This window comes from Tursiops truncatus, chromosome 14, assembly GCF_011762595.2.
Source record: "Tursiops truncatus isolate mTurTru1 chromosome 14, mTurTru1.mat.Y, whole genome shotgun sequence".
NCBI lineage: Eukaryota > Metazoa > Chordata > Mammalia > Artiodactyla > Delphinidae > Tursiops > Tursiops truncatus.
The window spans coordinates 81,113,117-81,128,844 of NC_047047.1; the positions used below are offsets into that span (position 1 = coordinate 81,113,117).

At 45.6% G+C, this 15,728-nt stretch overlaps 1 protein-coding gene across 3 annotated transcripts in view; it reads right to left on the reverse strand.

The window, feature by feature from the left end:
* The window catches only part of ATP6V1C2 (ATPase H+ transporting V1 subunit C2), a 54,427-nt gene extending 39,167 nt beyond the window's left edge, over positions 1-15,260 (reverse strand). For 2 of the 3 annotated variants that reach the window (XR_004521680.2, XM_033838009.2), the window contains exons 1-3: positions 15,168-15,260; positions 13,842-13,996; positions 11,183-11,250 (exon numbers count right to left, since the gene is read on the reverse strand). Coding sequence is in view for 2 of the 3 variants with exons in the window: in XM_033838009.2 (XP_033693900.1) it covers positions 11,183-11,250; positions 13,842-13,970 (197 nt within the window). In the remaining variant the exon portion in view is untranslated. The remainder of the gene's footprint in view (positions 1-11,182; positions 11,251-13,841; positions 13,997-15,167) is intronic. The other variant, XM_033838010.2, reaches the window with a different exon arrangement.
* Positions 15,261-15,728: the final 468 nt, after the last annotated feature.

The window sequence follows — 15,728 nt, forward strand, 5'->3', positions numbered from 1 at the left end:
AAGCCCGCAAGCAGCCACAAAGACCCAACGCAGCCAAAAATAAATAAATACATAAATTTATATATATATTAAATTTATATATATATTAAAAAAGAGTTCTAAAGCACGCGCACACTCGTACAGTGACAGAAAGCAGATCATTGTTGAGGAGGTGACACAAGGAGCTTTCGGGGGTAACAGATGTGCTCTATCTTGACTGGTGATGGTTTCACTGATGTATATATGTCAAAACTCATTATTCGAAATGTACACTTTAAGAATTTGCCATTTGTTGTACATCATTTACGTCTAAATAAAGCCATTTTTTAAAAAAAAGCCTACACTACACTGAGGTACCATTTCTTACCTATCAGGTTCATAAAAACCCCCAAATTTGACAGCATACTTGATTAGAAAGATTGTAGGAAAATGGGGACCCCTTAATTTCATTGCTTGTGGAAATGCAAAATGGTCAGAGAAATCTGACAACATCCATTAAAATTACAAAGGCAGGGCTTCCCTGGTGGCGCAGTGGTTGAGAGTCCGCCTGCCGATGCAGGGGACACGGGTTCATGCCCTGGTCAGGGAGGATCCCACATGCGGCGGAGCGGCTGGACCCGTGAGCCATGGCCGCTGAGCCTGCGCGTCCGGTGCCTGTGCTCCGCGACGGGAGAGGCCACAGCAGTGACCCGGGGATCCAACAATTTGCTTCTGAGAATTCATCCTGCAGATACACCTGCACAATTATATGTGCAAGGGAATGATGCTGGAGCAAGATTACACCCTACAGCACTGTTGGTAATGACCCCCTTCCCCATAAAAGTAAATAAGGCAAGCGTCCACTTCTAGGGCTAGTTAATAAACTATGATACCTCCCCCATGTGGAAGTCAAGGTAGCTTAAAACCGAGAAGGCTCTCTATGTACTGACGGGAAAAATCTCCCAGGATATACTGTTAAGTGAAAAAGAAGCAAGATGCTAAACATGTGGATTACTACTTTGTATTTGAAAAGGGGAGAAATAAAAATCTATGCTGGAATTTGCCTGTATTTGCATAAAGAAGGACTAGAAATGTATCCAAGCAATTCATACAAGCAGCTTCCTAAGTGGGGGCTGAGGAGGGAGCTGGACGGGGAGAGCATAAGGGAAACTTCTCACGTAGAGCCTTTTATATTGTTTTTATCTTTGATGCATGTGAACATATTACCTGTTCACAAACAAACAAAAAAAAAAACCACACACACACAAAAACAAAAAACTTTGTTGTAAGTTTTTAAATATAAATTTAGAATCCCTGGCCTTAAGACATACTTCCTAGAAGTACGTTAGGATCCAGTGGGCTAAATAGCTGTGTAAGCGCCATTACGAACACCGGTCCTCAAAGTCAGAAGCCCACCTGCCTCAGGATCACCCAGCGGCCCCTTTAAAATGCAGGTTCCCAGGCCCTACCCCAACCGGACCCAATCAGCATCCCTGGAGGTGGTGCCCCAGGACCTGTAAATCTTTTACGTTCCCCAGGAGATGGTACAGGTGCTAGAAGAGGAGGCCCACTACTGTGAGATGGACGTGTACCCGGTAGATATTAATTCAGCACACACTCTGAGCCAGGAGCCGCGCACAGAAATACCGTCCCTGTTTCCTTGGGGCATATATTCTACAAGAGACACACAAAGACAAACAAGGAGAGTGTTACACAGTGGTGTGTGGAAGGCAGAGAATTAAAATAGGGTGACCTAGAGGGGCTCGGCTGGCTGGTAGCCCACAGAAGGCCTCTGGAGGGGGTGACATTCCAACTGACATGGGATGACGACAGGGGGCCCCCCCTTCGAAGGTGAGGTGGCAGGTGGCGGGCCTGGGTCAGGAGTTTGGTGCAAAAATACAGAATGAGAAGAAGGTGGTTTGGTTGAAGGCAGGGGAGTGGACGGAAACGGGACAGGTTTGGCAGGCGGAGGCCGCCGGGCTCGGTCCTCACTGGGGTCTCAAGTGGAGGGTCAGGAAGGAGGGGCCCAGACCGTTTGCTCGGTGCCTGGGCCCCGGGAGCCTTTGACTGAGGTGGGAAAGACCACATAAGAGGAGAATGGAAACATATAAGCTGTCGGTTGAGAATGATATTAACTTCGGACATAAAGCCAGTGCCAAAAAAGAACCATTTAAAGCTGCCCCTTAAGCCTCTGAAAATAAGTCTAAGTGGCTGCCATCTATGTAAGGCGTGAAGAGTGATTTGTGGACAGGACTGGGCTGAGGTCTGGAGAACAGTGGAGCCGTGGCTCCCAGGAGCTGATCCAGGTCTAAAATGGAAGGGGGTACTTCCCTGGCGGTCCAGTGGTAGAGAATAGGCCTTCCAATTCAGGGGACGCGGGTTTGACCCCTGGTCAGGGAGCTAAGATCCCACATGCCGCAAGGCAACTAAGCCTGCGCACCACAACTACTGAGCTCGTGCGCCTCAACTAGAGAAGAGAAAACCCGCACACCACAGCTAGAGAGAAGCCTGCGGGCCGGCACAAAACCTGACGAAGCCAAAAAATTAAGAAAATAAATAAATGAAAAGGAGGGGCCTGATACTAAATTTAACCTCCAAAGAATCACTCTGTGAGTTTCACAATGTTGCCTGAGGCTGGCGCTGGCCCGTGGCCTCCTGCACAGAAATCAACACCCCCTCCTTCCCTGCAGGTGGGACTTCCGCGGGAGCTGGTTGGGGGCTGTCAAAGCAGAGATTATCCCAGCAGGCTTTGAAGGAGGGGATGAAAGGCAGGGCAGGTGGGAAAGAAGTTAACCCCGCCACCTGCCAGGAAGGGAGAGAAGCAGGGGGACCAGTGAAGGCCTGACACACGTCAGCAATGATCCTGCACAGTGACTTAACTCTGAGAACATCAATGTTCTCATCTAGAACGTGGGGATATTCACCCAGTTCCTGGGACTGTGGTGAAGATCTCATGAGGAAATAGAGAAATGGAAGGCGCCTAATACAGTGCCTGGTATACAACGGGTAATCAAAGAATGGCCCCTAGCAAAACAGGGAGGTGACAACCGGCAGGTGGTGTGGACTCAAGACAGGGAACAATATAAGAGGCTCTAGAGAACATCAAGGGGCAACCCTCAGTGGAGTCATAACTGTCACAGACCTTTATGATCCAGCAGTAAGAGCAGCAAAGTGCATCAAGGTTAGAAAATGGACCCAGCAGATATGGAAATCATCGATACTGTGGGTCCAACAGACATATATCAACTCTATACAATGAAAACAAGAGACCACACCCATCTCAGGCACCCATGCAACACTTAGAAAAAGCAGCAAAGAAAACTTCAAATTCCCAAAGGTAGAAATAGCACTTATTTTATTCTCTAACGACAAAGCAATGGAATTAGAAGTGAAAAACGAAAACAGAAACAAAAAAACTCAACAGTCCAGAAATTTTAAAAAGCATTTAAAAACTTGCAGAACATCTAGAAAAAAATGATAATGAAAATTCCAAAAGTTACATAATATGCCGAGAAAAATCCATCGCCTTAAACATTACAGAATGAAACAAAAAAGAACATAAATGAACGCAGCATGTAACTCAGTTATGTTTCACAGAAAAGAGCAGGAAAATAAACCCAAGCAAAACAAGAGGAAGGAAACTAAGATAAATGCAGAAATGTGAAAATTAGAAATCAGAAAAGGGTAACATTGATTTTTAAATATTGAGAAAAAAGGCTGCTTCTCTTAAAGAGTGATATAGGTAAAACTGCTGGGTAGCCTAATCAAACACACACACACACACACACACACACACACACACACACAAAATGAGAAATTAGCAGAGACAATTATAAAACTCACAACAATATCGAACTCAATGCAAATAACTTGGAAAAGTTGATGGTAATAGATTATTTTCTAGGAAAATGAAATTTACCAAAATCCATACACCTCTTCTCCCAAAGAGAAAACGGAGAGAATACTGGAAATTCAGCAGGAAGCCCCAATATGTCACAATGACATATTTTAAACTTTCCAGAAACGGATCATCCCAGTACCATCTAAAGCAGCTGTTCTCAGCTCAGTGCTCTGTGACCACCTAGAGGGGTGGGATAGGGAGGGTGGGAGGGAGACGCGAGAGGGAGGGGATATGGGGATGTATGTATGCATATGGCTGATTCACTTTGTTATACAGCAGAAACTAACACACCACTGTAAAGCAATTATACTCCAATTAAGATGTTAAAAAGAAAAAACTAAAATAAAATAACGCAGCTGTTCTCAATCACGGTGCCAGGACAAGGAGCGGTATCAGCATCGCCTGAGAACTCGCAGAAATGTAGGTTCCCAAGCCTCACGTCAGACCTGCTGCATCAGAAATTCTGGAGGGGGCCCAGGAACCTGTCTTACCAAATCTTCCAGATGACTTGACTCACACACTTTGAGAGCCCCTGTTTGACCATGCCATGCCAAGGGCGGTCTGCCGCAGCCCCAGTATCACTGGGAGCCTGGGAAAATGCAGAATCCCAGGCTCAGCCCAGACACACTGAGTCAGACTCTGCATTTTGTCAAGACCCCCAGGGGACTCGTGTGTGTTTGAGAGGCACTGTCAGAGCTCTAGCCCAGTGCTGTGCAATAGAAACAGAATTGAACCAGACGTATAATATAAAAATTTCTAGTAGCCTCATTTTAAAAAGTAAAACGACTAAATTAATTTTAATCATATATTTTATGTAAGTAACTCAATATCCCAAATATTATTATCTTAACAGGTAACCAACATAAAAATATATTGAGATATTCTACATCCTTTTTTTTTTGTACATACAGGTTCTTCAAAATCTGATGGGTATTTTAAACTTCACACATCTCGATTCAAACTAGCCACATCTCAAGTGCTTAGAAGTCCCATGTGGTCAGTTGATGTCATTTTGAACAGTGTAGAGAGAATGGAGAAAGAAGGAAACTTCCGGAATTCTTCTTACAAAGCCACCACTTTTCTTACGCTAATATGGCTTTTTAATTGTGTGCTGTCACACAATAGACCAATTTTAATACTGTGGTTAAGAATGAGGACTCTGGCAGAAACTAACACACCATTGTAAAGCAATGATACCCAATAAAGATGTTAAAAAAAAAAAACAAAGGGTTACATTTCAGGAGACAAAGCTTAAGCTAGAATAAAGGAATGAGATTCACAAAGAAAAAAAAGCATGAGGACTCTGCAGCCAGACTCCCTGGCCTCCAACTTTAGCTTCACCAGTTATTGAAAGCTCTGGGCTGTCACAGAGTAGGCATTCAATAGATGTTAACTATCACTATGTTATGATAACATTATGATGTTAGTATTATTGTCATTCATGATTACTGATGCAAAATCTTACAACATTAGCAAACAGAGGTCAACATCCCAAGTAGGGTTTCTCCTTGGAATGCAAGGATGATTCAATAATTATGATATCTATTAATAAATATACCATATTAAGGTCAAGGGAAAAAAAAGAAACATAGGACCAATTCATTATATGCCACAAAAGGAATTTGAAAAAAAATTACAATACTTATTCCAGATAAACTCTTAGTAAAACAGAAACAGATACTTCCTTAGCATGATAATAGCATATTTAAAAACAAGAGCTCAATGATATTTAATGGAGCCACTAAAATTATCCAGATTAAAGGCAGGAACGAGAATACGATGTCCACTACCATCACTGACGAATTAAACATTTTTCTGGGCTACTACCCTCTGCAATTAAGCAAGAAAACAAAATGAGAGAAAAGCAGGGAAAACTGTCACTTACAGACAATATGATCACATGCCTAAAAACCTTAGAAAATAAGCTGAAAAATCATTAGAAACAACAAGGAAATTCCATAAGTTGTCACGTCATTAAGTTAATGTGAAAAATCCCTATTTACAAACAATAAGCATTTAAAGAAAAGATCTCATTTACAATAGCAACAAAATAAAACCTGTAACACTTGGGGAAAAAATAAGATATTTTGCAGGACCTTCTGAATAGACCATTAAAGCTCTACCAGAGGAACAAAGAAAAAGAACTAAGTCAATTGAAAGATGAACTGTGCTCATGGAAACACTCAAAGTTTTACGACTGTTAATCTCCACTAATTTCAGTGCAATCCGAAATGAATCATGAATAGGATCTTTGCAAATCTGTTTGTGCTAAGTAGATATCTCGAAATAAAATTTGTAAATATTGGGTTGGATCGTGAATGTTCGTGTGCGTGTGCATGTGTGTGTGTGTTTCATTTTGTCTTTTTTCACCAGGGAAGGAACCACACAAAATCCTAATAATGGCCACCTATGGGGAGAGCGACTGGGGTGAAAGTGGAACTTTCAATTTTCTTTTTGTACCTTTTTATACCATTTGATTTTTTTTTAATGTGTAAATATATTACCTTTTTAAAGTGTCAACAATAATTATCTGAGCAATGAATAAAACACAAGTAAGACACCTTTCAAGGTCTGTATTAAAAAATACTATTAAGCTTCCTGTTGGCGCTGGTGGGAGCCACTGAGAGGAAGGGTAGGCACAGATGGACACATGGGTGGATTAGTGAATCTGGTTCAAGGGTCTATTCCCCCTCCACTGCCCCCAGCCCACCCAGCTCTTTCTAGGAACTTCTCTCTGGGCATGTTTCCTCATCTGGAACATGAAGGAGTTCGATTAGATCTCTAAGGACCCGTTCAGCTCGAATATTCCAGGATTCTTTCTTCCGTTCACTCATTCAGCTGGTCTTCTGGAGCTTACAGTCTAGCTGGGAAGACAGACAGTCATCAAACGATCCCACAAGAAAATGTACAAGGCCACCATGGAGGGTGTTATGAAGAAGCGGGTGCACTCAGTTGTCCTAGGAGAGGGTCAATCAGCAAGTCTGCAGGCAGGGGGTGTGGGTGAGAGGAGAGTCTGGGGGAGCTGAACAGGATTAGCAGGCGATAACAGGGGCGAGTGGGGCATCGGGAAAGTTAGTCATTCCAGAGAGCAGGAGGTCAGCGCACACACGGTGGGACTACCAAGCAGCCCTGAGGACTCACAGCACAACAGCATAAACAGGCATTCGACTGACATTTCTCCAGTGAATCTAAACTGCGTCAATGCAGGTAATCTCATCCTGATGTTCTTGCAGTGACAGAGAAGAGAAGCTTGGGTCATTTTTTTTTAATTATATTTTTGCTTCTCTTTAGAATGCCCTTAGAAGAACCGACTTCCTGAGACTTGCATCACTAAGCAGACAGCCACCCTCGGATATGGAATCTTTGATCAGCCAACCCTCAGTCAACTTCACGGAGCCACGTGGCTGAAGAAAAGCCACCAGCCATTCCGCAAGCCAGGTAATGCACTCGGGGCAGCTGACGGTCACCAAAGTACCAGAGAAACTCATGAGGTGCCTCTGACAGCCGAAGCACCAGTGAAATGTAATATTTTAACCAGCACTGCGAAACAGGCTAAGATACTGGGAAGGACTCAAACGTAGAAGAGAAAAAAAAAAGGGAGGGAGGGATCTTTTAAAGGTAAAATCATTTGGTTTCTCAAAAGTTCATTCATTACAGTGCAAATACAGAGTAAATTACCAAAGACAGCATGGGGGGATAAATCAAAAACAAAAGGAAGGCTCCAGTAAGCAAAAGCTGCCTTCCAGCTCCGTGGAAAAACACTCTAGCGCACCGAGTAAATAAATAATAAAAGGATGTGGAAACAATACACCTTGAAAACTGCTGATCCTTCTCTGTTCTCCTGGCCAGTAGCAGTGCTGACAGGTTGATGCTGCCCGGGTTACATACCCAGCTAGGGTTTATTTATCCAATAACACCTGCGTCGTTTTAACTGAAGCTGATCTCTGTATTTTATGAGTGTATCCCATTATTTTACCCCAAGCTCCAGCATTAACCCCCAAACAAAAGTTATCTGACCCCTAGACTAGATAAATGCTAGAAATAAGAATTTCAGGGTGTCCAGACCACACCGCTTTTCTTCTCCCCCTGAGAGGAAGGCTCTTGGGAATATACACCCACAGGGAAATAATAAAACAATGCACAGTGATTTTCATTCTTCCATACCTCATCCTGTTTAAAAAAAACCAAAAAACTCTTTAATTCATTCGGGTGTTATCTGTTTCACAATTACAGCCTTAATTTGGCTTACTCACGCATTTTCTTAAACACGAGTAACTTGTGCAACCGATAGCTACGGGACAAAACACAAACGCTTAGTGAAAAAAACAAAGAAACAAAAAAGGAAAGTGGGAGCGATAATAATCCAAGATCACAGGATTTTATTAGAGGTAGAGGGGGCTTTGGTGAATAAGAAAGAGGTTAAGGACTTGCACCAGGGAAGAAAATTGGTAGCAAAGGAAGGTCTAGAAAAATAAAAATGCTGACTAGCTGTCATTTCTGCAGCAGGCCTGAGAGCAATTCACACTTTTTTTTTTTAACAATTCACTTCCCTGAAGCCAACACTGCTGCACCTCACCGCGTAGTAGCCTCGTCCTGTGGTGTGTCCGGGCTGCCGAGGAAAGGCATCTCCAGCCCAGGACAGTGGGCTGGCCTCCACGGTATCTGCTAGACCCACCTCCCCAGGGGGCAGAGCAGCCTAAGAAGGGAGCTGATACTTAGGGATCAAGCCACTTTTTCTTGGATGTTAGTTTTTCATAGAACACTTCCTGGGATTTGCTCATTCTTGATTCAACATGATTTCACTCCCCTTCATTGTTCCCTGAAGCACAGAGATGATCACTACTGTCCCATTTCATAGATGAGAAAGGTGAAGGTTAGTTTTCTTTCTCGAGGACTGTGAGCTACAAACTGCTTGGTGATTAGGATTTGCCTTGGTGTGGTTAGTGCAACATCCCACATAGAGCAAAACGTTACTAACAAAGGATTCTTTTTATTCTTAGGCGATGGGTGGCTGAACAGCAACTGGAACACAGAAAACGTAATTTCTAGCCCATGGCACCAAGCTGCAGATTAGAAACCTCAAAGTATGATCACTAGAACTCCTCACTATACAATTTCCGTAAAAATCCATCAGAGAAGGCAGTAGCATGCACATCACCATTCCACTGAGAAGGTAAAAAGCACATGTCCACAGGCCCTGCAAATAGGAAACCCTCTATTTAGGGTCAGGCAAACTCTGGTCTCCCCTGGTCATGCAGATTGGTAGGTGTATGCCTTGGCCCCTGAAGACTCCTTCCTCACCTATCTCACCTGTATTTTTCTTAAAACCAAGTGAAAACACTTGTTAAACAAGTTTCATCTTCACCAAGACAAGGAAGTATTATTATTTAAAATCTACCTAAAAGGTAAATTATGGCAAATCCATATGGTATAACATTACAGTGGACGAGGTAACGGTGAGATCCAAAGAACAAGATATGAAGGGAAAAGCAAGTTACAAAATATGTGTAACATGGGGACTTCCCTGGTGGCACAGTGTTTGAGAATCCGCCTGCCAATGCAGGGGACGTGGGTTCTAACCCTGGTCCGGGAAGATCCCACATGCCGTGGAGCAACTAAGCCCGTGCACCACAACTACTGAGCCTGCGCGCCTAGAGCCCGTGTTCCGCTGCAATGACAAGCCCGCGCACCACAATTAAGAGTAGCCCCTGCTCATCGCAACTAGAGGAAGCCCGTGCGCAGCAACAAAGCCCCAACGTGGCCAAAAATAAATAAATAAATTTATTTAAAAAAAGTATGTGTAACATGAAGTCACCTTTATTAACATATGTATGCATAAATAATACGTATGTATAGAAAAAGCTAGACGTACATACTGCAAATAAAACAAATATAGCATATCCAGTTATCTCCGGATGGCATATTTACAAGTGATTTGTATCGTATGATTTGTATTTTCTTTTTTATGCTTTTCTATGATCTATAAATATTTCCCAATGTTTATGTACCAGATTTGTAATAATTTTTTTAAATAAATGAGTTGAAGACTAAAATATCCTCATACACTTTTGGTGGGAGTACACATAGGAACAACTTCATGGCGGGGCAATATGGACATATCTGTAGATGTTTACACGCAAATACTCCTTGATGCAGCATTTCAACTTTTAATTATCCCACTCCTACATGGGCACAAAGAAGTACAAAAAAGGACAGTCATTACAGCATCGTTTGTAATAGCAAAAGACTAGAAAACTTAAATGTCCATCAATAAGAATATTCAAATAAATTAGGTAACATTTATTCAAGGTAATGCAGCCAGTTTAAAAAAAATGCACGGGCTCCCTGGTGGCGCAGTGGTTAAGAATCTGTCTGCCAATGCAGGGGACACGGGTTCAAGCCCTGGTCCGGGAAGATCCCATATGCCGCAGAGCAACTAAGTCCGTGCGCTACAACTACCGAGCCTGCGCTCTACAGCCCACGAGCCACAACTACTGAAGCCCGCGTGCCTAGAGCCCATGCTCTGCAACAAGAGAAGCCACCACAATGAGAAGCCCACGCACGGCAACAAAGAGTAGCCCCCACTCGTCGCAACTAGAGAAAGCCCGCATGCAGCAATGAAGACCCAATGCAGCCAAATAAATTAAATGTTTTTTTTAAAAGATTAAAAAATTAAAAATAAAATAAAAAAAAATTTTAAATGCTATTATGGACTGACATGAAACTATCTCTAAGAAATGTGATTAAGGGGAAAAAGCAAGGTGCAGAATATATGCTATCATTTGTATAAAATTATTTCTAAGAATATGTTCATATTTATTTGTACATGTACAGGCTGTCTCTGGAAGGCTCTCCTAAAAATTATAATAACATTGCCTTGAAAGAGGAAAAATGAGGGGACAGGAAACTGAAAAATAGGTGAGAAGAAAACAATTTTCACTGGATAACTTGCTTTCCTTTGTACTTGAATTTTTTTACTATGTGCATATGTTCCTACAAAAACAAAACCAAACAAAAAACTTAAAAAGCCTTGTGGGGAAAACTGCACCAACTGTTTTTCTAAGTGTTTTAGTATCTTATGCCGTAGCCCTCTTCCTTTTGAAGGCAGCCCCCTAAAAAAACTCTGCCTCAGCAAACAAAACTACGCAAGGGACCCCACGTGCAGCTCTGGACCTGGCCCCCTCACGGAGACCTGCCCTGTCCCTTCCTGTGACTTCCAGGACCGGGTTTAGGCAAGTATGGCCTCAGCAAAGCAAGAGCACTGTGTCCTCTGACAACAATGTCAAATTCTCACTTGTATGTAGTAAATAAGAAATATTTTACCTTTCAGCAAAGATATCGACTTTCCCCAACTCATCAGAGAGGCCAACAAGGGAATCCAAGGTCCCCACCTAGAAAGATGGGAGAGAAGTTAGATGCTCAGGCTTTGTAGCTGGTGGGGGGCACGGGGTTTCAACTATAGCACAGGGAATTCTTCTGTCTTGACTCAGTTGTCCTTGGTCAATGGTGAAACTGGAAACTGAGAAGAGCTCTCAAGGGAAACCAGTGGATTTGGGATGATGATTATTATTACTATCATTATTTTTTTGGCCAACAGGATAAACTGTCATTTCTGCCACAGAAAGGAGTGACTATGTGTCGTGGTCTACCCTCAGCTTATTTTCCTCTAAGAATGGCAGTCTGCTCTTCCGGGGATTAATCACCACAGCCAAGGAAGCAATGAGACAGAAAGCACGTCAAGGAAGTTATCATTTCTGAAAGCCTTTCTTCTCCAAGGCAGTCCAGCCGATCCCTATCTCTGGTCCTCTGTGCTGTTACTAACAATGATCTTTCTGGGGCAAGGGCACCCTTTCCTCCCGCTCCCTCCATGAAAGTCCTTTTCCTTACAGATTACTTAGGACGAGCTGTTTCTTGTGGAAATTATTACTGTGTCCAAAACTGTATTTAAAGGTCTACTCACAGAACCAGAAGGAAAAAGTCTGTTATCACATCATCAATCACCCGTCAGATGCTGCAAAGTAATCAGGGAACTATGAAGTCTGGATATTCCTAGTAAGTGTTGTTTCTTTTCAGACAACTTAATTTTAAGCAACTTTTGGCAGAAGTCATGTCTTTTTTTCATCTTTGTACCCTCGGGCCTGGCACAGCGCTTCCCACGTAGTAAGCAATGAGAAGATGCTTAATTTACTAACCTTCACAGTATCTGACCCTGGACAAACAATGGCAGGCTTGAAAAATCAGCAAGATGTGGGTTCAGAACCCAGTGTTGCCACTTACCAGCTCCACAACCCCGGTCTCCTTTCTCAGCCCATCCTGATCTATAAAGTGGGAGTTGTGAAGATTCAGGAAGATGCGCTTAAAGAGCCTGGCCCCCAGCATACTGCTCCGTAAACACTAACAAATGTAGGAGCTCATTAACAACTATGCAGAAAAGCCCAGAGGGGCAAACTGAGGTTTGAAAAAGGATTACGCGGCAGTTTAGCCACCTCTGGGCGTTTAGCACCATCCCTCCAGAATCCATGACGTAGTTGTAGGGCAGAGAGACTGCCTTAGGCGTCTTCCCCTAGGAGGAAGCGTGGCCAGAAGTCCACTCTTTTGGAAGTAAGAAGATTGCACTTTATCTTCCTCCTCTTCCATGTTTGTTTCATTTTAAAATCTCTTTCTGGGACTGCCCTGGTGCTCCAGTGGCTAAGACTCCGCATTCCCAATGCAGTGGGCCTGGGTTCGATCCCTGGTCAGGGAACTAGAGCCCACATGCCACAGCTAAGAGTCTGCATGTCACAACTATGAGTTCGCATGCTGCAACTAAAGATCCCACGTGCTGCAACTAAGATCCGGCGCAGCCACATAAATATTTTAAAAGTAAATAAATAAAATAAAATCTCTTTCTGCCATCTGCCCAGTTGTCACTAAGTCTCCTTCCTTCTCTCTCCACCAGAACCAGAGGGATGCTGGATTGCCTGCCCTGCTCCCAGTTCAACAACACAATCAAGGATGAACCTCTTAGGCTTCCCTGGTGGCGCAGTGGTTAAGAATCCACCTGCCAATGCAGGGGACACTGCTTCTAGCCGTGGTCCAGGAAGATCCCACATGCCACGGAGCAAGTAAGCCCATGTACCACAACTGCTGAGCCTGCGCTCTAGAGCCCGTGAGCCACAACTACTGAAGCCCGTGTGCCTAGAGCCTGTGCTCTGCAACAAGAGAAGCCACTGCAATGAGAAGCCCGAGCACTGCAATGAAGAGTAGCCCCCACTCGCCGCAACTAAAGAAAGCCCGCGTGCAGCAACAAAGACCCAACGCAGCCAAAAATTAATTAATTAATTAATTTAAAAAAAAACGATGAACCTCTCCTGGGATGGCGCAGTGGTTAAGCATCTATCTGCCTGCCAGTGCAGGAGACACGGGTTCGATCCCTGGTCTGCAAAGATCCCACATGCCGCAGAGCAACTAAGCCCTCAAGCCACAACTACTGAGCCCACGCGCCGCAACTACTGAAGCCCACGCACCTACAGCCCGTGCTCCGCAACAAGAGAAGCCACCGCAATGAGAAGCCCGTGCACCGCAATGAAGAGTAGCCCCCGCTCGCTGCAGCCAAAAATTTAAAAAAAGGTTGAACCTCTCCAAGCCTGCACATTTAAAGTATATTGTTGGTCTTCTTAGATGTTGAAGATAAAACAGGAAGAATCTGAGAACTCAATGAGGACCCAAGTGTGTTTAAGACACTCTTTCCACTTTTTGAAGACACTGCTAGCCGCACCCTTGTCTCCCTCTCATTCTGTCCTGTAGCTCTAAGTCCATAAGCATCACAGTTAATTTGGGGCTATTCGTGAAGTCCCATCCAGACCAGTCCCCCCGTACAGCTTCACAGCCAGGCTGATCCTCAGCATTGGTGCCATTGTCCTGTTGTTTTCTCCTTGGCTTTCCAGAAGACACCCACACCACCCCAGCCCGTCACCTCCTTCCTCCTCCTGGGGTATTTTACCTTAAAATCAGGAATCGTGAATTTGCTGTTATAAGACAGGTTTGACTTGGAGGTTACTGTATTCATCCTCTCCAGCGCTTGTAAATTTTCCTTATCTCCAGGGGCAGAAATTAACCAAAATTCGGACATGTTTCCAGTCTTCTTTTATCCAGTTACTGACCAGAACCACAGCAACATACACAAACAGAAACAGGAGAGAAATGTCAAATACCTCTACCTGTTCACCACTCCCTTCCCTCTGAATTAATCCTCTCCACTCTTCCCATTTCCCCTTCGTTCCCCCCTTTGACCTTCCAGTTCAGATTCTACAGTTCCAAGGACAGCCATCTGCCCAAAGCTTATCTCCACTTGGAAAGCCCTCAGGTCTTTGTAAAGACTGCCAAAGACACTCCTTCCCAGGGTGGTTCTGACTGGTTTTGAGGAGAGAAGGAGGGGGAGTGTGATTCCTGTCCCTCCTACTTCAGCGAAAAACCCATTCCTGGCATCATAAAATGGGGGCCACTAAGCTGGACTTGGGCACCTTCTGGACTATTTCTCTCCCTTCCACGCTGCATCTCCAGGGATGTAGGATTGGGGGGTTAAAGGGGTGGTGAGGCAGGAACCAGACAAGGAGGCGCTTCCACAATGGGCAGGCTGGGCAAACCCAGATCTTAACTGACCAACCTTGAGATTGGAGCTAGCTTCACAAGGACTTCAGAAGAACCCCTTTCTTTATAAAATAAGGAGGGGAGAGGGAAGGTAAGGGGGCTATTAGAGTCGTTTTTCCACAGGACTAGGTGTCTACTCTTCAGAGGTGGGTAACGCGCTGGGTCCGGCTGGGAGTTTCTGTCCAGCGTCTAAAGTCGATTAGCTCTGCTCATTCAAACGTGTACACACCCACACCTTTCTCCCCTCGGCCTGTTTCTCCCTTCCATCGCCTCCCAAAACGTCTCCGGGTGGCTACGAACAAACCAGGATAATAGCCAGAGACCCATCGTGCAAGCTCTTCTTGTTGGCCCCCGTCTCACCCCCTCCAAGACAATCTTAGCCCCTCCCAACACTGCGCACGCCGAACGCAGCTCCTTTCACACTTGACCGCTGATGGCCTGGGGACAAACTGGCCCTGCGCAGAACCTGGGGGGATGCCACCTGCCCGGCCCCTAGGAGGGCGCAGCAGAGACGCCGGTTCCCCGGTTCCCACGGAGAAGGCTCGGCCCTGGACGGCGCCCCTGGGCCGAGGCAAAGCGGGGACCAAAGCGACGCGGGCGGCTCGAGCTGGGCCCCCGGTTGCGACGCGCGACCTCTCCCCACGCCGCCTCGGGCCCCCGACCCGCCGCGCGTCCTTACCGGGAGCCCGCGGGCCTCGCGGGCTGGGGGCGGACTGGCGCCGGGCCGGAGCGCACGGCCGGCTCCGGAGAAGCAGCGGCTTCTGCGCGACGCCCCGCCCCGAGCTTTTATCCGAGCCGGAGGCGGCCGCCCCGCTGGACATTTGCATACCGGGCCGCCCGCCTCCAGCCGCCGCCGGGCAGGGGGCGCCCGCCGGGCCCCTGCGGCCGCTGTGCCACGCGAGAGGCAGGGGGATCCAGCCCTTCGCGACTTGGCCAAGATCCCCGAGCCCCGAGCGGCTGGGCTGGGTCCCGGCGGGATTCTGGGGAGCATCGGACGGGGTCCCCAACCCCATGACGGAGCAGAGCGGACGACCGAGAGAAGCGGGGTAGGCGAAGCACTCGGCACCCGGACACCGCCGCCTCGAGTCTCTCCACCTCCGCCCCATCCCCGGACAGTGACAGGGAACAGGGTCTCAAGGGGAACCACCGAGAGACAGAACTGACCTGTGGAAAGTGACGCAACAGGTTCACATAGGTTTTGGAACACACACCTGGGCAGAGGAATGATCTTCCTGCTGAC